A 26,939-nucleotide genomic window follows, 5' to 3' on the forward strand; every position below is an offset into this window, starting at 1 on the left:
TGGTTACACGAGGCGTTTCAGGAAGGAGCATTCGCTTTTAGATAGAATGCATATTTTGTTCCTACACTTTATTTTTTGACATTAACATGCATGGGCAACTTGTAACACACCAAAGACACAGAAAAACACGTATTCATGCCACATCGCCCCTTTAACTGAAGATGTTGCGATCACACAAATTTAAAAATAGAATGACCCACATTTATAAACTATTTACAATAAATGCTGGCATGATCATAGAAAACAAAAGGCATTATAATTGTTACTGAATGATCATAGTGGACTTGCTAAAGTTTTTGAACCCTGAATATTGATTTATATTATGTACTTAACATGTATGTATTTGATTTATCAAATTCTCATCCATGATAGTGCTCTTTATGTTGTATCAGCCAATACCCGATGGACACAAGGTTTTGTTGTTGTGGTCATTCCTTTTAGCAGCCTGTCAGACATCTAGACGGCATGTTCTTGTCCTGCAATGGTGCTTGCATGCGTATTACGACACACAGACAGACAGTCTCTTTTTAACTTGCATTGGCAGACGGTACTCTAAAAATTTGGAAGCCAACCCACAATGCACCAGGTTGTGATGAAAATGAGACCGCTCGACAACCGCTTGCATCTCTTCAAGGCCTCTTTTCAAAGTCTTTTTTATTGCATTTAATTCATTTTAATAATATCAACATGGCTGTTTGAGTTTTGAGTTTATGGAAAGATTTTGTATCATCTTAAGAGCCTTGAGCTGTGATTATTTTAAAAAGACGTCACATTCAGAATGCAAATCCTATTAAAATGCTTTATGGCAAAAACTGAGTTAAAAACGCAGATTATTTCAAGATTTCAAATGGATTCCTGAACTCAAGCAGAAATGTATCCTGATACCGTGCGCGTGACAAAACCGCACAATACAAGTGCCGAGGGGTGAGGGAAAAAGATGGAGTAGCTTTGCATATATTGTAAATATGGCTCCACATCATTTTTTCGACTGACTTGGCGCGGCATGGTCTGTTCATTCTTCATCTAAATAGACTTTCCGGGCATGCACACTGCTGCTTGGAGGCTGAAGTCCACTGACTGCTGCTGTGAGGGAAGTGAATGGGAGGATGGGTGAAAAAGGACAGCGGCATCAAGTGAAAAAAATTGCTACTACGGTTATTTATGGATGGAGGGAATTGTGCCTGAAGACACAGTTTGTACTAATGATGCACTTGCTCTTTATATTTGCTGGGGTCCAGTTTTACAACGATCCCGTTTGCAACCAGCACGAATTACATCCGGTGGTCTATGGACGATGGGTTCTTTGCTACTCCAGGGTCCTCCATAGTTCCTAATGCATAGTCACTGTCAATTTACCCCCTCCGTTCATTATCCAGTTCTGTGTACCTCTTTTTATTTCCTGCTGGTCTGTTTTGGTCTCGACCCAGGAAACCATGTGGCTGGTTCGAATCTCAGTGCCAGCAGGTCATGACTGAAGTGCCCTTGAGCAAGGCACCTTACCCCTGATTGCTTTGCAGTAATGTGCCACTGTAAAAAAAAGTCGCTTTGGATTAAAGCGTCTGCCAAATGAATAAATGTAAATGTGAATGTAGTCATTCTGCAAGTCGTGTTGTAGTCAGGTCTCAAGGATTGGTTGTGTTGGTGTTGCTGGTCTTTGCACACCTAGCAGGCTAGAAAGCTCTTATGAATGTGAATCAAAAGGTTTGTACTTACGGCTCTGCTAGTTCACTTTTTTAGCTCAGAGGCAGTGGCATTTAGGATTTGTTTCATTTGTAGCTTTGCGTTCCACTGCATACATGGCTAAGCCTTCTTTAACACCATCAACATTGGAATGGATCCTCACAAGTGGCCGCACAAACATTTCAAAATGCAGACACATTCCAACTAGGAGACGATTGGTCTGAATTTCTAAACCAGTTGGCATCAGCTTGCGCAGATGGGGAGACCAGCTTAAAACCAGTTAAGACCAGGTTGGCCATTTTAAATATCTTTTGGATGCATTTTGAAACTGGCCTTATCACAATCCAATATGGGATAGTTTTCTACACAAAAGAAGGACCCTTTTGGGTGTCTGTAATGATTGTGTACCCATGATGTCCTAAAATGGTCCCTAAGTAGGCTGCTCACTTGGTTTTGGAACAGAGTCTCAGTCTTACCGCAACCTGTTTAACAGACTGGACCAGGATTCTCAGCTGACATCCCCACAGAGAGCAAATATCAGAAGGGCTGCTGTGGTCATGTCTCTGCTCATGGAAAGCTTTTATATTGATCTAATCACAGACCAAGAGCTTATTGTGTCTTTCTCCTAATTTCCTGGCCCCCCGACGGGACTGAAACTCACTGCCTTTTTCTCTTCCTGACATTGAGCAGTTAACAGCCAAATACAGTTAATACTTTTCTGGACACATACACGTTCATAGGCAGCCACATCAGTACAGCTGTGCCTCCAGCTGCTTGCACACGCACACACACACGCACACACACGCACACATACACACACAGAGGAAGCAGCGTGTCACCCCCGTCTGCTTGTACTAAAAGATCTGTGTTGTTTTTACGCGGCACAGCTGAGGTACTGACTGGGGTCCCTGTCCTGACCTGGAAGAGAACAACATGCGCACACACACACACATTTGTGCTCCCATAATTACAAGGACTTTCCATTCACTGAAAAGCCCATTCATGAAGCTATAAAGATATTTTATGTCCCCTAAATGGAAACCTCACAGTATTTGTATTTGTTCTATTAATAACATACAGTAGTTGACAAAAGTGAGGTTTGAGGGGTACAATATTTGCTTCTAATACCTCTTCGGGATCAGGTGAACTGTACAACATGGACAAAACAATAAATTGATTGTTTTTATTGGACCGTTTGTTTGGCAAGGGAACAGTACTTCAGTCAACGTGGGTTTTTATTGTAATATAGAAAAATAGCTTAAACTACATTTTTTATCTGTAAACCATTGTTGATCCTCCGCTGTGGTAATATAGTGTCATTTTAATTTGATTAATTGTATATTCGAACCAATTTATTATGGATAAACCGGTATGTTAAGTATAGGACTCCCAAACAAATATAATATTTTTGCCTAATAAACTGCAAAAATATACCAGATACCAGATTTTAAACAAGTTTGTCTTTATTTTAATATATTATTTATTGTAAACTGCTTAAGCTTGTTATACAGGGAAATTGTCCAGATAATGAATAATTTAGCTACTAATAATTCTGATATTTCGTTTGAACGTTGCAAGATGGACTTAAGGAGGCCTCAGCTGCGTCAAAAAAGGCATGAAATGCGGATAATGTAGCGCACTTCAATGCTTTAATGTGGATGCAATTACAATCCCAGAGATGCTCAGGTCTGTTTGCTTAAATATCTGTTTATGCATTTTGGCACGCTTAACTAGATGCACAGAAGCTGGCTTGCACCACTCAAATCTATCCTCCAGCTAACCACATTATTCCCACATTCCTCCTTATCTCAAGTTGGAACGGGATTCTTAAATCTGTAGCACATAAATCGGCAGAACTCTGTTAAACCTGCAATCTGTTACACAAGAATCATCTTGACATTTTCTCTGACTCGGCTCAGTTCTAAGATCGCAGTCTATCAGACAGAAATCCAGCACCTTGAAGTATTAATTTAAGTGGTTCACTCTTAAGTCTATAATCACAGTTCAAGGCTTAAAGGTCTAACTAATCTAATCATGAACATTGGGTCATGATTTACTCACTCTAATGTTTTACCCATATGCTATTATTTTTCGCTGCCATGAAACATATTAAACTTCATACCTTCAGAAGTTGCTAGCTTTTTCGAAAGGAAAAAACATACAAATATGAAAATTACAAACCTCACGTTATGTAACTTACAACATGAGTAAAAAGGCATGATTTGGCATAAATGACATTAAATAAAGTGTATAGACTACTATTTGGACTACTTTTAAAAGGACGTACTTGTGAAATGTCATGAAGGTGTATATTATGACCTTTCATTTATACATTTAATCGTTCATTTTGAACAAACCAATGATATACATCCGATATACATGTTACAATCATAAAAGTGTGGTTAAAAATGGAAGATGTCCCATCTGATGTAAGACTCGGGTCACACGGTCACACAACAGCATTGATGACCACATATAAAGGGTGCCAAAATGTGATTAGCAAAGATCGGATTTTTGGTGTTCGCACCGCTCAGAAAAAAATAAGATCTGTGCTACATGTAGACAGAAAAAATTGGTTTTGGGGCCAGCCACCAAGTGGCATTCGTTCTCAATACGATTCTCACTTCAGGTCATTGTACCGGCCGCTACATCCTAATTGGCAAACATTTCTCGCCCGGGCCCTCTTGGCTCTCCGTGTGAGTGAGTGTGTGCACTCCAGCTAGCGTCAAATGAGCAGAAGATATTTTAGTAATTGCACCGCTGGGTTTGGAGTTTGTGAGGTGTGGTGATAGCGATAATGGCCTGGGACAGTTTTTTCTGTGCGACTGTTGCTGTTAAAACACCAGAGCTGTGTGTGCATGTTTATTTGTGAGGGGCATGGAGTTACTCTCCTGTGCCGGGCTCCGCGAGATCATGGTTTGTACCTATACGCACGGACGCTCCATTAAAGTGGTTTAGGGCTCGAGGTGTGAGAGGCAATTAAAGCAAGACAAACAGCAGACATGGGAGAGAGAGAATGTGGGAGTCTCTCACGCACCCGTATTTATCAGAGCCTACAACCTTGAATTTTGTGCTGACCAAAGACTAGACTGTACTCTCCATTTCTCTCTACTCTGCAACGTCTCTAAAGCTTATTCTTTTTGGTACGCAGATGCTCTGTGGTTTGTCTGATCTAGGTTTTTATATGCTGGTATGTTTGTCTTTTATCTGCCCGTTTCTCTTTGACCCTTTAATTGTCGGCATGTTTTTGAAATGTCGGCGGATGTTTTCATGTTCTCTCCTTGTTCCCGTGGGACACTCCTCGCAGCCATTTGCAGGGTAAACTGTAGGATGGGTATTAGCTCTGTATCATTAGTGTATACTGCCCAACCAACAAGGGTTTAGATTAGTAATACACCAGAAGGATTTTGGAGCCGGGGGATTTCAAAAGCAAGATGTAATTTGCAAAAAGTCCAGTTGCAGATCTTTAGCATATTTAAAGCTGCAGTATGTAACTTTTTCCTCTCTACTGCTATCCCTATTGAATAAAATACCATTTCTAATAACTTATTTACACACTTATCTTATTTTTGAGTGTTGGAAAACGTCTGACGTTTACAACAAAATTGGACCCAACAGCTCCAATTTTAAATTAATATTTTATATTTACGGATTGCAGCTTTAACTTTGAACCTGACTTTTGCCTAAAATAAGTTTTCCAATAAACTCAAGCACATCTTTCACTTATATCTTGCCAAGTCCAAGTGATTGTTCTTCATCAGAGTTCTTATAGTTCTATTTTCAGTTTTCACAACAATTTGGTAATGTGCTTTAGTCATTTTGTTATTCATTTGTTTGTTTTTATGTTTATTTAGTATTTTTTGTGACTAAACTCAAACATATTTCAGTTCATTGCTGAGGTAACACTTCTTATGATCATTTATTTGAAGTTTCCAAATAATATTTATTAATTTCCAGAAAATTCTGAATAGATGACATTGTAGTACACTATAATAATCTTGTTCCCATCACAAAAAAAATGTGCGGAGCTTCTGGTATAAACAGAGATTTTCAGACTGCTGTCTTGAACATGACTCGAATGAAAAGCTAGATTATGAAATAAAACATTGAGGAAACACCTCACTTCTAGTTAGTACCCAGCGGCCGGAAAGGTTCCTTCAGTTTTCTAGTAACGCACTATAAACTGCTATTAAAATGTATTGTATTTGATGCCGTTCTCAAGACTCATTTGCCTCTTCCACCGCAGGGAGAGAGAACATGATTTGTTAGAAATGCAGGTTTCATATGTGATCCATATTTAATGCTGCGGAGCGATGGCGGGCCCGAGCTGGTTATTTTGGTGAAGTCTTCCGTGACCCACATAAAAATGGTTTATGGTCACTTTTATCTAATGAATGACAGGGCTTAAATGCTGGGATGTCACTCTAGGTGTACGGGGAAGTAACGGATTCTGGTGCTGTTAAAGGTTTCAAATTCTGTTTGATCAAGTTTCATAATAATATGAAAGCTTGTTGGCATATTTTGTAGGCCTACTGATGGATCTGCATCTTTTACTAGTGGACGTAAAGGGACAGTTTGTACAAAAATATGAATTCTTTCATCATTTACTCACCATCATGCCATTCCATATCTGACTTTCTTTCTTCTGCAGAACACAAGATATATATATATCTTTGATGAATGTTGGCAACCAAACAGTATTAGCCCCATTGACATGACATCATGGCATGGACACAAACCACTGAGACATTTCTCAAAATATCTTTTTTGTGTTCCAACTAAAAAAAAAGAGTCATATGCAGGTTTTTAACAACATGAGGGTGAACACATTTGAATGATTTGTATAGCATAATATTGCATCTTTTATAAGCGATTCTGAGAGATGTATGAGGAAATTAAAGCTTAATATACCGTTCATGTCTGACCCAGCTTAAGTGTCCATGATGTGTGCTGTGTTTGTCACTCCCTGCGGCAAACACCCCCCTGTGTGTGTTTTTCCAGTAAATGGCCTTGTTAACCCAACGGTTCCCAGCCCTGTTCCTGGACAGCCCCCAACGGTGCACATTTTGGCTGTCTCTCTAATCAAACACACCTGACTAAACTCATTTACAGAGAGGTCCATGCTGTGAACATCCTAAATGTTTACTGTTGGGGGTCTTCCAGGAACAAGGTTGGGAACCACTGTGTTTAACCACAGAAGCTTATATTGTCCCTCTTTCTGTTGTGTTAACTATAAAAATATATTTTTATGTACATATTCTTAAACAATATGTGTAACACAGACTTCGAATGGCCACAGTATCAGACAGACTCTTTGTGTCTAATTGGGTTGTTCTTTGTCAGAAACATTATTCCAGGGCATTCAGTTTTATTCCGGGATGGCCACATTTATCTCGACTCAAACGCGGCTAAACCAGCTAATCGAGGTCTTTGGGATCACTTTGATAATTCAAAGCAGGTGTGTTTGGTTAGGGTTGGACCTGACCCCAAAATTGCTTTGTTGTGCCGTAGAGTACTGATTGAGATGTGGGTTACCTTTTTTCTCTATTTGGTTGTTTGTATGCTGTTTCATTGGTGGTTCACACAGTTTTTGGAGTGTCTGTATGTAGGCAGCCGGTACGAGAGAAACACAGGCATTTATGGGTGTGAGTGGGATGCGAAAGGGAAGGAAACAGATAAAGAGATAAAGGTCACTTTCAGTCCACCGCGGGAAAACTTGCAAACTGTCCCACAGATGCGTGCGCATATTTAGGAGTAATTAAATCACTGATGTGTCTTCGGAACCATTGGGAACGTTCACCCACACACGGATAGGCACTCGTTGTCACAGACCAATACCAGACGTGACACGGCAGCAGATGGGCTGCGTCTTTTTCACGTTACAGATTGGACAATGAGATCTGAGGAATGGCTTTGCCACCGTTCCCTCAACTCCAACTGTTCACACTTGTCTTCTCTTGATCTACATTTTGTCAGACTCGGACAGGCTATGGCGCATTTAGAATGACAGTCAACAGATTTAGCTCTGTTCAGCGCACCTATAGTGTTACAGATGCAGGTGGAGTAAAAGTCTAAGAGACACTAAGAATGAATACGTTTTCCTTGACTTTGCAATATAGCATATAGCTTACAATAGTTCCAAGCGATATGTAAACTTACAATATTTCATTAACTTCCCTATATTATACATCCATAATTAAAACAAAAGTTTGAAAAAATCAAGATACATTTTTATAGTTTTTCTAACATCTCTTTCTCTCTTTTTTTCTTCAGCGTGCTCTTGCTTAGCCCAGCGGCAAGTTAACGTGCAGCCCGGACCCCTGATTCGAATGGAAGGCTCGCACGTCACCATCTGGTGTAACGTAACCGGCTACAAGGAAGGGGTGGAGCAGGACTTTGAGTGGTCCATGTACCTTTACAACGCTCCTGATAGAGAGATCCGCATCGTCAGCACATCCCAGCAAAACTACGCTTATGCCTTGTACACCCAGCGCGTCAACAGCAAGGAGATCAACATCGAGAGGTTGAGTGGAGACTCGGGCCTGTTGCACATAACCAAGCTGCAGGTCACTGACCAGGGCATGTTCGAGTGTTACACCCCCAACACTGACAGCAGCTACCTGGGCTCTTACAGCGCTCGTACCAACCTCACTGGTGAGTCTGATCTTTTGTTTAGGAATAGTTCACACTGTTATCATTTTCTTACTATTAAGGAATTCAAAATTACTAAATTACTTTATGAAATTCTTTTATGTTGTGTGTTATGACGAATGTGGATTTTATTAGCGATATGTAAATTTGGGCCGATATCGATAACCGATAACACTGGAATCTGATAACGGATTTGATGGCCGATATACAGTATCTAAATATTAATATAACATTTTCTGAGTCTAAAACAAAAGGTGTGGACAACTGCTTTTATTTTAAAACATTGACTGCAGAAAACAAGGTAACCAAGAGTTCTAATTTTCCCCTGAAAATCATATACCGGGCATGCTTAACACTAGTTTAAGATGTTTAACTTTCAATCTTTTCTGGTATAATTTTTATTTAATAAACAAATGATAGATGTTCTTCCAGGGCAACCCAGAAAACTGATAATAGCCACAAGTCAAACAGGTCTGAAGACAGATAGCATTTGAACAGCAGTCGCATTTGTTCCTGTAATTTACACATTCATAAATATCTGCATACTGTACATATATCAATAGTGTTTTGCTAATAGCAGTAAGTGAATGATCATGATAGAAAGACAGTACTGTACTGTATTTTAACGGTGAGCAGCGGGCCGATACAGATACCATTAAAAAAGACCATTTATAGGCAGATACAGATACCCTAGTCTTTATGCTTAAAAAGAATGCAAATCAAATAAATCGTGTATCCTATCCTTTAAAGCAGTTTTATGGCTTTCTTCAGGAACCAGACCCAAATAATAAGAAAAGTTTCTTCAGTAAGTGGACTGAGCCGTTCTCTTATCGATTCACATTAGCATTTTCGGTGTACACCCGCGTTCGATTAACGTCAGATGTCTTCAATGTCTTCTGAACCCAGGTGTGCACCTGTGAACTGTACCCGAGTCCACTTAAAAAGTGAGGTCTGGGGTGCCGTTCATGCTCCCCAGACCTCCAGTATGCTTCACTGCTGATATAAACGCAATCGTACCAATTCGCAGAAGTGAACCGCTATTAATGACATTTAATTTGGTAAAAATGTGTGTGTGTATTTCACTCACTTTTCTGAAGAGCGTGACACACGCGGTCCTAGCAGAGAGCTGTATATCTCATTTCGGATCGCCTACAGCCTACACGTAAGGCAGACGAACGTGTATTTATGTACTGAAGCTTTAGAATCAAAACTAATGGTTCAAAAACATAAATGTTCAGAGAACCAAGCAATGTTATGCATTTTGCAGCCCTCTCTGCGTCGACATTACAAGGGTAAAAGCTAGACAGGGTAAACAGCTGCAGGCTTGATGACGCAAACAAGCCACGGTTCGGACCCCCATAAAATATGAACGCAGTCCAGTGGGAGCAGGGGGAAGCATATGTGAAACCCACCTTAAATCCTTATGAAAAGTATTTTATATATGTGTTAGGTTGAGATTTGAAACCGGATTCTATTTGCAGCCGTGAGCCTGAAGACTCTCCAGCTTGTCATCGCTCACGTTAATGGATCTGCGCTAATTGGTTAACTTTTAATGCTTGAGTGGATTTATGTTGCACAAATCAGTCACTATTCTGCCGGAGTAATGGAGAAGGTACCTGACAGAAGGCCAGTCCATCTGTGTGCCAGCCAACCCGGTTATTAAGTAGGACAAAGGCCTTTAATGCTGCCTTGCCACCTGCCACTATCAAATCCGTATCAATAGTCGTCTTTATTATAATTGTAATTGAACTTTATGCTCTTAGCTCACACACGACCCGTTGCCTCATCTGTTTGTTCGACATTGTAAGTCGATCCTCCCTTGTCTCCCATGTTTGTGAGTGACTGTAACTTGAAACACTCATTGTTAACAGTGCGGGTGTAGATTGTGACTGTGTGGGTTGAACTGTTACCGGCAGACATGTTGTATGGCTCATGTGCACCTCGTGACGTCTCAAGAAGCCGTATTGTAAGCATGCCTGCGCAAAAGGACATGTGGACCAGCAGGAATTGTTTTAATATGGAATCGGTGAGTCACGAGGCGTGTTTAGTGTGGGCCGGGGGCCGTCACACTGAGTGCCACCTGTGCATGGAGAGGCATGTTGCTCTACACCCCCATTCTGAGATTGCTCTTCTCCTTTTTGCTCTCTCCTATGATGTGTTCACATGGTCACAGGTTGGGATTAGGATTTACAGGTTTATTAGGTGTGATTTCCAAAACTACCAAAAATTGGAACAGCCACAGAACCATAAAATCATGTTGCTCTATATTGCCGGCTTCTGTGCTGATTCTATTTTCTAAGTGGCTTAAATGGGCCAGTCTGATGATGTTGAAGCTGTTAATAAATATTTAAACATTACATGCGTATTATATCATATCATTTATGTAAATGAAATATATTATCATTTAACCCACTGGAAATGTCCTGTTGCTTCCTATAGTGTGATTTATTCTTTTTGAAATAAGACATCATCCTCCATGACATCTACAATTCCCAGACTCATAATTTTATTACATACAAGTGCAACAGTAAAAATGACACATTGATGCTGTTCTGTGTTGCTCCCAGCGTGGACTTTAACTAATACAGCAGGATTAAGTATTTCTAATTAATGCGGTGTTGATTTTAGTTTAATCCCTCCTTTTGAACAGGGTGAAACGGGACTTATAGTGGGTTTGAGGGAGGGGGTGTTTGAGCGTGGCAGCGGTGACCTTCACAGCTGTTCTTCAGTCTGATCTTTCCTCACATCCTGAAATTCCCACAGTGCATCAGCGTCAACACAGCAACTGCTCAGAAACCTCCTCATATCTCAGATGGAGATGACCATTCCTGAATGCCAGGCTGAGGTCGAAGGTAAAAGCTGCGGTAAAGTTCATCATGTGTTTGATGAGCAATGGAGGACGGGAAGAATTTAATGCTTAGTTGGAACACAAAACTGTATTTTTAGTATTTGCTCAGTACGTTTTTAATACAGCACTGGAAAGTATATCAGAATCGTCATTTCCCTCAACTTATTTCACTCATCACAGTCCATTTTGGGATGGCTTATCTGAAAAGGATACATGTAGTTCTTCCTTAGATTTGGGCATAATAATGCATCCCAAGGTTTGGAAAAGTCTTCGCTTCTGGAGTGTGCCTTTTGATGCCTAAAAATACAACTAACTAGCTAGGGTTTGGAAAAGAGTAGCTGTCAGGAAGCCACATATGTCAGGAATAACTCTACTGATCAGAATTGCCAGCTATAAACCAGTGTTGTTAGTTTATGTGTGTGTGTATGTGCTGAATGTTCCCCCATGCCGCCATGCAGACTTGTCAAGGATGTGGGTGGGATGCCACAGAAGCGGAGTCATGGGTGGGTGTGCGTGTGGCATTTTTAAGCTAAGCTAAGCTAACATCCGTGGCATGTTGATGAAATGTTGGTGAAGAAAGTTGTTGACTGTGGTGAATGTGATATCAGATAGATTTGACATGTTTCGTCATTAGTACGTGTGTCTGTGTCTTCATGGGTTATCGGATGATTTGCGTGTGTTCTATCTAGGCTGGAATTGTGTGAGCTGAATGTAGGACAGGACTGGGTTCATGCAGAAAGGAGTTATAGCTGTACTGATTGTAAGCGGTATTTTTAGGAAGTGAACATGAGGTGAGGGAAGACAGCAGATACACACTGGAGCCTCTGTGTGTCTCTAACCTCTTAACCCACCTCCCCATGGCCTCTCTCGAGTTACAGAGACCCCCCTCTGCATTTTATTCCGAGTCACTATAAACTTCTTTTTTATAGTGTTTATCAGTTCAGCTGCTAGGTGCTGTTGTGTAAATCACTGTGATAAAACAGAAAAATTAAGAACGGTCACTTTTTACTTTTATCATTCTTTGTTTTTTTTGTGTAATGAAAGTCAAATTCAGGATATAATATACTGTCTATAGCCAGAAGCTATTTGGGGTCAATGTCTATTTCTTAACCAAATATTTAAAGAACATAATAGGCTTTATTCTCTTATATAATATTAATATAATTTATTATTTTTCTGACCTTTAGGTTTTTGGCATAGATGCTTTAGTTTTAAAATAATTAGAAAATAATAATGTATAATAATAATAAAACATATTTCAAATATTGCCTTGCTGTATTACGCTGAATTAAACAAAACGTTTGATCTTATTATTTGACCATATAACATGATTGCATTATAAATAAAACATAAAAAAAAATTACACACATGTGCTTTAATTCTCATAAATCTACAATGCAACATGGTTCTACACATAATACTATTTTCTTCTTCTCAAAGGGTTATATGTAATAGTGATGTATTTTCATGCACTTCCTTATAGTGTTACTAAAGTCACAGCAAATTTGCGCAATCTATGAAAGAAATATCATAGCTTTATCTTTTGTCTTCTCTCGTTTAGTCCTTATAGTATCTGCAGTTTATTGTGGTTGTGTCTCTACATGTGCTTCTGGCGACTGGCTGTTTCTGATGCCAGTGGGCTAAGGGGAATCACTCTCTGCTATTGCTAAAAGAAAAGAATGAAGCAAATGGGGGAACAGCCTCAGTTAATCTGCCTCAATCAGATGCAATGATTTATTAAACAGCTGCTGCTGAGGAAGATTTCGAGTTTTGTCGTTGTACATTTCAAATGTTTGTCTCCTCGCTTGTTTGTTTCTTTTGTCCCCATGATGCAACTCTGTTAAAAAAAAAGCAATACAATCACTACTGGGTTTTGGACACCGTGTCGAGTTTTTGTTTTGCATTTGATTTATGTATGTTTTTGTTAGTTAACGTTTTATTGCGTTGAGCTTTGAGTCACACAAATCTCTTCCTCAGTCACTGAGACAGTCACCACCAACTGTGTTGTTCGTGTTTGCATGTGCTGGTGTGACTTTTTTTACCTTTCATTTCTCTCTCTTTCATGAGGTGGTCTTTGTGCTCAGGTCCACATGGGGGTCCCACACACGACATTATTTTCATCATTTATTCATTCATTTTTCATTAAAAAGTAAAAAATCACACACTGAGAGAGGAGTTTTATCACATTAAAATGGGAGTTGGCGTATGTTTGAGGTTAGAAAGTCATAGATTCCTGCTGAGGAGATATGGAGCCGGTCTATTTGCTGGAGAACGGAGCTGATATGCATAGGGCGTTTAAAGTTTCCATCGGTCATGCCAACATCTCTCCTTATCGGCTCGCTTTTAAAATCCTGCAGTGTGTTTGAAAAGTCTGGATTTATACTAGTGTCTGAAGGTTTCATTTGAGAACATTCAGTCACTTCGGATTAGAGAGAAGGTTTGACGCGAGAGAAAATATAGATGTGTTGAGGATGGCTAAAGAGAGAAAGAAAGGTCAGGAGATAGTGAAAGATTAAATTACGGAGGAAAGAGAGAAACACAGTTGACCCTTCTTTAAGTTCTACCCCCTCAGTTACTTTTCCACGCTCTGATATGCTTTACACGATGTCCCAGAGTTACGAATTAGAGATTTTTGTGAACGGTGCATTTTATAAAGTGAAATGTGTTCATAAAGTGATAAAATGAATGGGTATTATGCTTTTATGGACTGGAATAAAGTGTGTCATTGCTAACTGGGTTTATCAGAATTAATTTTTTGAAGAAATTGTTATATTAGGCAGTAATATTATTTAAAACCGCAGACGCTGGAAATCTGAATTGGACGTCAAACTGTTATCAAAGTGATCCGAAGGTTATTCAAATGATAAAGTTTTGAGTGAACGGAAATTTTGTTTGTTTAAGACTTCTTGTTTTTTTAGTTGAACAATCCTTCAAAGAACCAACTTACCTGTTATAGTCAATTTAGAAAATATGTAGGCCTACCCATAATTCCTGTTGTTGCCTAGACAACATTGTGATCATTAACAGTCACACACATCAAACAATTCATTTTTGTATTTCTTTATCTATCATTTCTCATGTAATGTTTACTGTAGAATGATATTTATTAATTTCGTGATGCATCACTTATTTCATTTTATTAATAGAATGAAGCATTGCCAAACTCCTTCCTCTCACGATGAATTGTGGGTAATATTAGCCGTTGAAACGTTCATGGATCTACGGATCGAATTTGACCTGAAATAGTAGACCATCCAAGGACTTGGAAAATACACGTTTCAACATACTAATCCCAATATCGAATACTATTTAGGACGAACAGTTTGCGACCTAATGCAACAATCAACTTTACTTTCTCGCTGACTCACTCGGTTTTCCAAAGATATGAATATGGAAGCTGTAACTAAAAATATTGATTTGTGGCATGAGAAAATCGATAAAGTATTGAGGTAAAATAATGCAGTCCTTTCAAACATTCACACAGCTTTGTGTGGCTTTGGTTCGATTGGAGTTAAAATGCTACGTAAGCGATCTGGTTCGTTTCAGGGACGAACATCTCAGCCTTGTACTCCACAACATCACGTGAGTCAGGGCCCTGGAACCAAAGCCACCTTAAACAACCTGTAACATGAGAATAGAGGAGCTAGCGGGAAGAGAATACAAGCAGAACATATGAGAGACAGAGGTGAGTCAAGTTGACATCAGACGTTAGCGGTGATCGATTGCATTTCGTCATCCTTATGAACAGGGTGACTGCAGGAGAAGGGAAACCGTATACCTGAGAATTACTGGAATCAAGTTCCAACAGCACAGTTGGACAAGCTGGAACGTGATACACCTGTAAATCACACACACAAGGTAGAAATGGATGTACACACTACGTTTAGTGATGAGTTCTCATGTGACTAGAGATGAGAGTGGCTGGGAAATTCTGAGTGGGACAACATACGTTTTAGATGATCGTATGGCTTTGTCAGGTTGGGATTTCACATGGCTGTTAACACTTGCTCTTTTACTTTGTTATCAAAGTAAAGCTAGTGTTTTGATAACCTTGAGAACAGTGTGTTTGTGTTGCTGTGTGTGAGTAATAGTGGTTTCGTACAATTGGTGTTAAAGAATTCACATTTGCGTAACTTGCGTTATAGACTCAAATATTTCCTCATACAATAAAAGTCCAAATCAACCTGCGTTTAATCATTACGTAATTTTACTTTTCTCTTTATTTAAAGGGGCAGTGTGTGTAATTTCCGCCTCACCACAGTTGAAAAATTATTGGAAAAATATGGTCTATTCAAACCGGTTAAATCCAATTTAGTTTTTTAAATTATTTATTTGTTTTTTAAACAGGTTTTGAGAGACAACATACTTTATAGTATTTCGGGGAATTAAAATGCAAACAAGAAACAATAATAGCCAACAAATGGAGAAGGAATGGCTCTTCATAGAACATAAACTTCAACAAATCACTTATCACATCCAGAACGGTCCATATTTCTCATAAATAGGCACATGCAAATAAAAATATAGTAACAGTTTTATGTTATATAAAGAGCCATCCCTTCTCCATTGGTTGGGTATAATTATATCTGCATTTTAACTCTTACAAAAACGTTTTTAACATCAATAACTCATGAATTGTTCTCTTTTTTAAATGGAAAACTGGTGCTTAGAGCGATATCACTTTATTATCAGGAGTTTAGTCAAATTTAAACACACGATTCAACAAAATCGTTATAGACACATTCTCTGACCATTTATATTTCATGTTTGACTGGACATGTCACATCCATAACCCTGAAACTGCCCATTTCTCATTCTATGCTTTTGCACCTTTGATGTTACTTTGTTGTAGGGTAAGGGGCGGGGTTTTGTCCTTGCTTTATTTCTACAACTAATTTTTTGTACGATTCACATTGTACCTGTTCATCCAAAAACACCACCTCATAAACAGTTACGTTTTTCCCATGAGATCAGGTTGTATATTCCATTAAAAGTAACTATGTAATATAACTGATCATCCTCAGACTCTTCCAGCATTGATTCAGAAGAGTGGGAGAAGATATCAAGCTTTTCATCCTACGCACCAGCCCTCACTGAATCTCTAAAAAAAAACAACAGCCTGGACTTTACACAACGTGGCTGTAAGCCCTCCACCCCCAATTAATACACACTCTCATCGCTCTACATTTCACTGAGAATAATATTAAACACTGAACCATACCAGCAGCCCCACCGAATTCAAGCACGCACTCCAAGCTGGTGATGAGAGATCCATCCTCTTAATCATGGCACAACACGTGAAGTCGGGCATCAGCGCGTGATTCATAAAGAGCTTTATTGCTAGCCCTTCTTCAAAGCTGTCGTGAGTGTATTCTGACAGAGTGGAGTCCAGCAGTGTGTTAGTAATTTAGAAGCCAAGCTCCGGCTCTCAGATGTGTGCTAACGTGAGTCAGAGGTTGCAGGCTGGTGTTTGGCTTAGTACCTCAATAAAGTGTGAGAAGGGGCACGATCTGGCACAGCTTTCAAAGAACACTGGACAGGAGCCTAAAACATCCAGTGATGCCCTCACATAGAGCGGGCAAGTTCCTTAGTTTAATGAAGCTCAAGTACCTGCTGTGGTGTAATTTAGGACAGGAATTTAGTTTATTTTTTATAGAGTGGGGATACTTTACTGATAGCTCCGTGCCTGTTGGATTTAAAGAAGAATACTTTTCAGTATCATTTATAAATTTAGAGTTACATATAACGTAAGTTATAAAGTTATTTAAGTTACTTTTGTTTCTTTTTATCACCCCTGAAATAACAGTGCCAGGGCCTCGAGACCCCCACTATCCTCAGAGGTGGGTAAAGTATACATAGAGTACATAACATAGCGCGCAATGCACTTATTAGATCTATCCAAACACGCGCATAATGACAACACAAAAGAACGAAGTCTAACATATCACTTTATAGTTATTTACTCATTATTTTACTTGTTATATATAAACCATGAACTATCACTACAGATGGTCAAAATTGATCAAACTGAATCGAGGGCTGATGGATGTCCTCTTTCTGCAAACGCCGGCCCTTTTTTCTTTTTTAGTACCTTAGGACGATGGCCTTTCTGACTGAGGCGCTTCTCGGCCCTCCTCTGCTGGCCTCTGTGCGTTCTCTTTTGTCGATATTTACAAACGTTTCATTTCGACAAACCGTAAAAAAAAGCCTGAAAATAATCTGCTGCACCCAACCTAATGCGGTTGCTAATGTGATGTTATAACCCAAATAAAAATAAAAATGTGCATATTTGTTTGTTTTATATGTATTTTTAACTTGACATTTTTTTATATTTTGTTTCACTTATTGATTAAATACGCTTTTCCTTATAATCAAAAAAGATTTCTGGAAAACATCTTGCAACCTACTTTCGTGGCCTTGCGACCCCCCCCCTGGGAGTCCCGACCCCTACTTTGGGAACCCCTGCCTTTATACATCAGTAGTGAAGCAGGGTTATCTTAAAGGGATAGTTCGCCCATAGGACTCTTGGATGAAGTGCATTATTTGTTTTTAGTGGGTTGCCAGATCTTCATCTACTTAGCTACAGCGGCAACCCTACTTTAAATAGTTTAATTTTCATATACTGTATACAAAGTTTACCAACAAAAAGCCTCCAGCAAATTCCAAATACACCTCTTTAAATGGAAAAGGAAACAAATGTTTAGACAATGCTTACAGCCTCCAGAGACACATTCATCGCAGTTCTGTTAAACTGGATGAATTCATAAAAAAACATTGAGGTTGTTCAAGTTATGAACCGGCAGGGGAGGGAATTAGTTTTTTTTATGAGAAAATGCGGTATATTGTGTAAATGTTTAATACGGTGAGAGCAGGGCTTATGCCAGCAACATGCAGCTCGCTTGTCACAATGAATACATTTTCTGGGGGCGTAGTTGTTTTTTAGTCGCTGGAAGCCCAATTCCAATTTGAATAAGAAAGGTATCTGAAATGAGTATTTAATGACTTCAAAGACTAAAGTGTTTTTCTGCCTTTAATGACGACAGACTACAAAACTAGCCAGTACACTAACAATACAGCTTTTTGCAAACGTCTTTTTTGTTGTGTGGTTTGGATTTACTACCACATTTTCTATTTTTGATAGTACTGGAAATATGAAAGGATCTCTGCAGACAGGTTTTAGGGGAAAATAGTTAATTGGTTAGAGCTGCTGTACACCATAACAAAGTGTAAAATAGTAGTAGACTCAGCTAGGTTCGATTATATGGCGTGGGGATGATTTTGATACGGAAAGGGTTAGGAAAAGTGTTTGCATAGAGTAGTGTGTGTGGGGTGGTGGTGGCAAACTCTCATCTTTTATTCTCATGTGGTTTTCGTTGTGGTCTCTTATGTGGATTACAAAAGAAGATATTCAGAAAAATGTCTCTGTGGAATTGTTGCCATACATTGGAAGTCAATATGTGCCAATTGTGTTTGGTTACCAGCTTTCTTCAAAATATCATTGTATGTGTTCTGCAGAAGAAAAAGGGTCATACAGGTTCGCAATGACATGATGTTGTACTGTACCGTAATGATACAAATGATTTTCATTTTCGGCTGAACCATCCCTTGAAAATGTATTAAACATGGTTCCGCTGACATCAGCGCTCATCTCCTATACAGAATCATGGCAAAAGCAAGTTATCTTTATTCTAAACCTCCTTTAATTTTCCTATTATTCTGTGACTTTAATACATTCACCTCTGCAAGCGGAAATTGATTTGAGGATTTTCTTACCTGGCATAGTTAGACTATTGGTTTTTAGTGTGAAGAGAGGGGAGAGGAACATTACATTGCTATCATTTTCCTTACTGTGTCCCTTTATGTGCCTTCATGTGCCACTTTAGATTTTTGATCATTTTTGTTTGCTCAACCCTGTGGTGTGACTGTAGTTCATATATGGCCATCTTTGGTCTTATGAAGACAGACTGGCGACTTAACTTGGAGAACTACAATTGCACATTCTGGCTTAGGAAAGATATACCATTTCAGTAAGTCTTTAAATCGGCCATTTGGGTGTGTAGATAAAAACAGAAAGGGGAGACTTATGGAGACTCAATGAGACAACGGAGGAGAATTGGGGGAAGAAAAATGCTGAGCGAGAGATTTATAAGAAGGGAATGAGGGAGACTGTGGAGGAGTGCTGCAGGTTATTTACCTGCTTTTATCGGTCTGCTTTCATTCCGTCAGAGTTCTGGTCAGTTTCTGCATCTCTCGCTCTAAACCTGAATATGTTATTCTCCACATTCATTGTTTCGATTGCACGTATCACTTCACTCCCTGTCTCCTAAACGCCAACTTCCAAAGACATTTCAGCAAACCCAATTGTGCAGCATGATTGACAGATTGCTGGATGTCGCAGAGGCAGGTGTGATTTCTCAGGACACCCATTTCGGTGATAACTGTCAGACGCCGGGGACATTTTACGTGATATATTCCTAAATATAAAAGAACCAAAATGCATGTAGCGCCATTCCGACATAGTTTGGATGTAGTTAAGGATGGTCTGCCACTTCATATCATAAACATTCAGACTGAGTCACATTTCACATATCAGTGATTCACTCTTGTTGTCATGTCGCCCAGATTTTTTGAGTATAACTCAATTCTTTACTGGTTCTCATGGGTGGTCTTGGAGGGATGGTATAAAATGCATAGAGATTTTGAGCTGTCTTGAAAGATTGAGCTTTGGGAAATTTGGGTTTGTGCTTAAGCCATAACCTTCCTCAATTAAATAATAATTTGATTTGTCTTCACTTCACTAAAGTCAAACATGTCTCACAAAATCGTACATGGCTTCACTTCACAAGGTTTGACATTTTGCCTGTCTTTCTATTTTTCTGACAGTCTCACCAGCGATTGCAAAGGCTTATGGAGTAATTGCATAATGGTATAAAGTGTACCGAGATGCCTACTTGTGCACGATCAAACTGGCTTTAGCAGTAATTGAAAGATATTAGAGCTGTAATTTTCTCTGAACAATCTTCACCGTTACCAGCCGGCAGCTGCCAGAAGGCTATCAGTGGATTGAAAGGAGCTCGACAATAAACGGCTGGGAGAACTATTAAGGAAAAAGTGCATAACGGGAAAAGTTTAACAACTTGATGCTTGAGGAGAACTAGAATACAGTAAGTCACGTGTCCGGTAAAGCGTTGCTGAGAAAACCTCTCCCACTTTTGGTTGATGGAGCTCCATAGTTAGTCATAATCTTGGTAATGGGCACATCAGGGAGAACCATATTTTGCTGTTTGCTACCGTGGTGATGGAATTAATGTGGCTTGAATCACCTTTGGCCAAAGAACATGAACAATTACAAGCTCTCAGCTAATGAGAGAAGTTTAATAGGTTTATGATTTAAGGGTGTCAGCCGGGTTCCTCTTCACATTGGAAATATGAATCAAATATTATGTCTCAGCTTTGCTTAATGAATGCAACAAATCCTGTGCAATGAACATGAATACGTTTGTAAATGAATTCAGTTTACCACACGCTGTATTCAGTCCTATTGACAGCATCTGGTTTTGGCTTGCGTAGAGCTGAGGCCTAGAGTTAAGTTCCAGCTCCAATTTTTAGGTGCGGTATTGAAAACCCCCGGTATAACGTCAGTGAAGATATCTGTGTTTTCTTCCTACTATCTGCGCATCGGTGTTAAAGAGAGATGCTCAAGGTGCCTTTAGAGTTGCCTCTCTCTGTGAACTTATTAGGCTAAATACGTAATGATTGCTATCCGTGCATCGCAGTACAAGGTTTTTATGGTGCTCACTAAGGCTTATAATTATTCCCAGACGGTTCACCTTTCTGACTACGCCTCCTTTAGGTCATAGCACAGTTATGGAGCAATAAATAGAGGGGGGAACGGATGAATAAGATGCTTATAAATCATATAAATCAGAACGGGCACATCAGGCTCTCGCTGTCCGCACCAGCCCATTAAACCCCATCATACTTTGATCATGTCTCTTGAAATTGCGCTGTGTCTTACGCCGAGGTGACCTTTTCATCATACGTTTTTTGTTCATTCAGTTATTTTGAGAATGCAAATGCATTAACAAATTCACACGCTATTATCAAAATGCTTCCCCGTCTATCGTTTCGAACACAATCGCAAGTTCACCTTTGCTTTATCTTTGTGTGTGTGCGCAGCATATTGTGTAAACCATAAAAATGAAGCAGACAAGGTGCACCGGTGCGTGGATAACTACACTGTAGCCCTGAATCAATAATCAACTCTCCCTGAAGTCACTGAAAGATATTACCATTTCACCCGGCTCATTAAAATGTTAATCACTTTTCTCATTATTTGGAATTGAAAATTTGATTTAGTTAAAATGTCTGAGATAAGTAGTTTAGAGCTAAAGAACTGAAGTGGATTGTATGTTCCCAGTTTGTTATGAGCAAAACTTTCTCTCAGGGACCGTATGGTTCTAGTTACCTAGACGACAAAAGTTATATATATTCAGCTTGCTTCACTATGGAGCTGTTAAACAGTTTGTAAATAGTATTTTTCTAAAACATGACTACAAATCTCCTGCATTAAGTTATATTTTGTAGTGTTTTTGTTGTCACCCTTTACTTATGGATGTGACATTTTCAGCCAAAACTTGAAATACACATTCTCAGAGAATTAATTAAATACCAAAATATTGTATTATCTGTTCATATTTGACTCATCCCCTGGCGGAAAAAGTCCACACTTCAGAAAAACATATGACACGATATTTCGGGGTTTTTTTCGGTCTCTTTGGTGTTTTTCAAGTTGTTCATGCATATTATTAGACACGTAAAGTTGCAAAAATTAAAGTCTCAAACCAAAATGAGGCCTTGTTTAAACACGGCCCCACATTTCTGCGTCAGTTCGTGAGAAGTATTGAAGAAAACCGCCCAAAATGTAGAAGGCGTGTCTATTCCCACTGTAGTGTTGTTGTTGTTGCCGCCATGTAGTGGAGAAAAGATCTGTTCCGAGATGCGTCGAGACACAGCGTCAAAGGCAGCTCAAGAAGTTAGCTATCGCTAATTGTTTCTTAAAATATAACCTTAGCGATCCTTTGTCAGGCTGGAACATTTGATTAATCGGCTTTGTCAAATGCATTTTCTGGATCATATTCGTGCTTCAACACACAAAGTACCGGTGACTTTTTCTGCTGTCAAATATGCTTTGACGGCAGATGTTCCGAATATGGTAAGGAGCGTTACATTTCCGCTACATGCTTGAGGTATTCAGCCAATCACAATGGACTGGGTCGCCGGCCAATCAGAGCACACAGCGCTTTTAACAACGATGAGCTTTGTTTAAAATCGAGGCGTTTCAGAAAAGCGGGGCTCAGAGGAGCAGCCGTAATGCACAGGTTGTAAAAAAGGAATTTGTTTTTTTAACCTTAAACTGCGTTAACACACTGGTTTACACCAAATACACACAATAATGTTCGTTTTAGCAATCCAATATGACCCCTTTAACATGTGTTTTCTATTTTTTAAAAGATACATATTAATGCGTTTTAGATGTGAAGTCTTTTTAAACATATTTTGTACCATTTATTTTAAATAAAATGTACAAAACACACGGTAAATGGAGAAGAGATGACACTTCACAGCCCACAGATCATGTTTCCATTTATGAGAAATATGGACTGTTGTGGATGTGACAATTCATTTACCTTTCCATGAACAAAAATATGCTTTAAAAACTTTGAGACTCTTCACTATGTTATTTAAACGGCCAACTATTGACATCTATATTGTAAAAACAAAAATTTGACAAATGTGAACCTCAAAACCATCCTCATTTTAAAGAGCTTATTTAAAACTCATCGGTCGTTAAGGCCACCCGGTGCCTTTGTTGATTTTTAGAAATATGTAGATTTTCACATCCCTTTTTTCTTCAGCACAGCAGGCGTTTTCAGCTAATCTCTGAATATCCAGAACACTTTTAAATAAAAGGGAGCGAGCCTGTCCTCAAAGCCTTAAAGATAAGAGCTTTATTTATTCGGTACAGATGTGCCCTCAGTGCATCATATGGAGCATTTACACATACTTACTCAAAATGTTCAGCCGGTCTCATTTTCTCAAGGTAGAAGACTGGATAGGTATGCATTTAAAATCCAAATCAACCGTGACCATATCAACACCAACTAGAGTCATGTTCTTTGAAAACCTGTCCCTGGGATTTCATCATATTTCAGATCCACACCTGATGCACGTTCGAACTTGCTCAACCCAAGCCCACAATTTGTACAAGGGTCATTTAGCATTTTTTCCTAGCAAGTATCTAATTAAAATAGAGAGGGAATTAAATTAATTGATGAACTGATGTATGACTATAAAGAACATTCAGCCTTAAAGGCTTAAAGTATTTGCTGTCCTTTTGCAGAGCATGTTACATGTTTGGTAAGTCAAGTTTGGTCATCATGGTCCAGTTAGCCCTGCTGTCAGATACTCTAAGTGGGTGTTTTCCTTCAAAGTTGTGGACACAGTAAAGATGTAATTTGATGACCTTCATGTAACTAAAATGGAAAGTTTATTAAAGCTTTTATTTTAATAAAATTCATCCCATGGGGGCATTAAACTGCCGGAACCTCTTACAATTTGCTTCTCAACGTGAATCTCAGCGGAGTAGCTTAGCTTCGATATCAATCTGACGCAAAATAATTTTTCTGTTCAAGTGATGCTAATGGCTCTGTCAGATTCACAAAGTCAATGTCTGCAATTTTGATGTCACCCTTATAATATATAAAGTGTCCTCAAGTGTGAAATCTGACATCTATATAACCTGCATGTACATTAAACTATATTATCATTTTAAGGGGCTAGTATGGTCTGGCCGTCTGAGCACCTCCCGTATGACGTAATTTTTGTCATCAGGAGGGTCCGCGGTCGTCCACACTGGTGCACTAGTCCACTAGGGGTCAATACCCACACAGAAAGAGTGCAGTGTGCCGTTGTTGAAGAAGAATGATACAAACCAACACGTTGAAACCAAGAACAGTAAGCTAATAAGCATATCCTTCTCCGAACTGTTTGGTTGTTGTTCTTTGTTGTCTTGCTGTTTGCTCGGATTGTTCGCAATGGTGAATTACTTCCTCTATCATTCATTTGCAGTGGGTTTTTAAATGTTGCGACTCAGCGCTGCCCTCTGACGGTCTGGTAGACAACGCATACTCATCTGTACAGCACATGTGTCGAACTCGGACGTTTAATCCGTTATGAGTATGCTGAAGAAGCTGTGATTGTGGGCGAGACTGACACGGATGCGGAAAATCAAGTGTCCCCGTTCCTTTACTGAATCCTGAATCCCTGAGTTTTTGGATGTAATAAGTGAATGGATCTTTACATTATGCAAATGCTGTAGCTCTCTCCCTCTCTCCCTCTCTCCCTCTCTCTCTCTCTCTCTCTCTCTCTCTCCATTTCGCCTTTGTTTATATAGTTATAATGGAGGTTCTGGATGTCATCTCCTCAAGCTTATGTCAACCGTATTCAATAGACCAGGAATGGGCACATATGCTGCCACCTGTGCCCGCTCCCAACCACCTCCGCCCAGCTTGTTATTCTGTAGGGAAAATTCATTCATCGCTCCCTTACAGCCGGCCTTCTTTTTATTGAACTGGAACATGTGCATCTGCTGTCCACCTGTCGGCACCACCTCTACCCCATCACCTCTACGCCTCCTGGCCAAGCCTCTGGACCTCTTCACATGGCAAGCCCTGCCATTCGGATCCGAGGCTTCTGCCCTCAGCACCACCTGTGATCCTGTAGTCTGGTTGATCATTAATGGAGCAGTGCCCTGCTTATTTTGCCCCCACAGTCCAACTTGGATGACTCCCTTCTGTTCTGTCCACAGTTCGAAGCCAGTTATGATATTAGCTTGGCCCTACATGCTGCTGATTTCTCACCGGTGGTTGCTCAGTCTAGCACGTACATGGCTGACCTCTCGTGATGACCCTTTTGTTCCTCCGATTTCCACACAGGAAATGTCTCTGTAGTATTTGTGGTTGTTTTATCAAAGGAATTCTAGAGGTTTTTTTTCATTGGCACATCATGAAAGGACAACATCCCGTTATCCCATTGTGGTTTTATTATTTGAGCTTTTGTAGCCTTTATCCTTCAACAAAGTCCCCTTAAATTTGATTTACGAGGGCAATACCTCACCCACACAAAATGCTGGCAGAAGAATCTGTATTACACATCATGGCATGCCCTTGGACTCAAACCCATTATCTATCTGTTGCTAGCGCCACGCTCTGCCAGTTCAGCGTTGTGTCTTGCCTTTGCGATCAGATGGTAAAGCCTGTAATTGTAGCCATCCCAAGGAGTTGCATAATTGGTCAGCAGTGTTGCCCATCTGTGACTGGCGGCGCTTTTGAAAAGATGAATAGAAAAGTGTGGAGCGACATGAGGAGGGGGCGCGTGCCGCTGAGCGTACCACTGAGAGACGAGATGGAAAAAGAGGGACAGAAGAGAAAAGAAAGCGAGTGACAGAAGGACAGTGTCGGGGCACAGGGATGGGGAAGTTGTGGGTGCCAAATCCCTTGAAGCACATGGGGCAGAATCCTTATTTTCACCCCTTTTTTATCCGTGCTGTGACTGAGCTGGCTTTTTGAATACGTTTAACATACTTTATTTTAGTCATTAATTATTAATGTTTTATTTTTTAAGGGGAAAATGTTAATTTGTCTTGTTAACTGCCTGAGAACAGTTAAAGCTATTTTCTAGGGAGCTGTTTTGTGTATGTCAATGTTTATCTCGTATATTTACTTGAAAGAGCAGTCACCCCCTTGTACCTTTAGACCCCCATAACAGTTAAAAATGTATTTATTTTGCTGTCATTTATATTCTTTACCATTTTTATGCTACAGTACAAGTATGTTTTCTTATCTTGGCTATATGCTGAGACCGCTGTAAGTTGTTTGGTTGAGTTCCATGAAATGTGTGAGTTTTGTGGCGCTATCAAAACATTTGACTATTTGAGGGTTTGGTAAACCTGTTTGAAAGTCATTACTTTCGGCAGTTCTGTTTGGTGACACTAATGGCACAGATATTCTGTGAGTGAATAAAACAGTACCCTTATGACGACATATTAGATCAAAACATGAATAGTGCATTAACGGATGATAGTTATCATCGTTTTGTTTTCAGTTTTATTGTAGTTTTGCTAATATTGTTAATGCCTTATAAGGTATTTTTTTGTGATTTACTATTTTCTACATGAATTACATAATGTAAATATCATTTTGTGATAATATAACCTTGATATCTGTACTATTAACTGAGGAAGACCATGTCAAAGATTGAAATCGTAGAAGAGTGAAATGAATGGTTGAAATCAATCTGATGCTCTTTATCTCAGACTTTAGCCTGGTTTTCACAGACCTGGTCACATATTATTAGTTTTCATTTTAATTTCCTTTTGGGAGTTTAGTTTCCTTTTGGTAATTTTGTTATGTGCTTTTGTAATTTCAATGTTTATTATTTATTTTTTTATATTACTTTATACGTTTAGTTTCTTTTTATTTCAGGTTTACTTTATTTTTTCAATTCATAATTTGAGTGCCTCAACTTTGGTGACTGTAGAGGCCAATTGCTATTGGCTGTCTGCTGCAGGAGGACCTGGTGGATGTGCGGTGAATGTTTAGAACATATTGTGAGAAATAGTGGCGTTCACTTGAAGCTTGTCTCTATACCTTGTGTATTTCTGCTGGTCTGAGCACTTATCTGGCAGCGTGGTCAGCCC

At 39.4% G+C, this 26,939-nt stretch overlaps 1 protein-coding gene across 1 annotated transcript in view; it reads left to right on the plus strand.

The window, feature by feature from the left end:
• igsf3 (immunoglobulin superfamily, member 3) overlaps nt 1-26,939 on the plus strand; it is a 121,660-nt gene that overhangs the window by 16,071 nt on the left and 78,650 nt on the right. Inside the window, exon 2 of the mRNA XM_079465121.1 lies at nt 7,954-8,334. Coding sequence (XP_079321247.1) covers nt 7,954-8,334 — 381 coding nt within the window. The remainder of the gene's footprint in view (nt 1-7,953; nt 8,335-26,939) is intronic.

Source organism: Barbatula barbatula, assembly GCF_947034865.1.
Source record: "Barbatula barbatula genome assembly, chromosome: 9".
Lineage (NCBI taxonomy): Eukaryota > Metazoa > Chordata > Actinopteri > Cypriniformes > Nemacheilidae > Barbatula > Barbatula barbatula.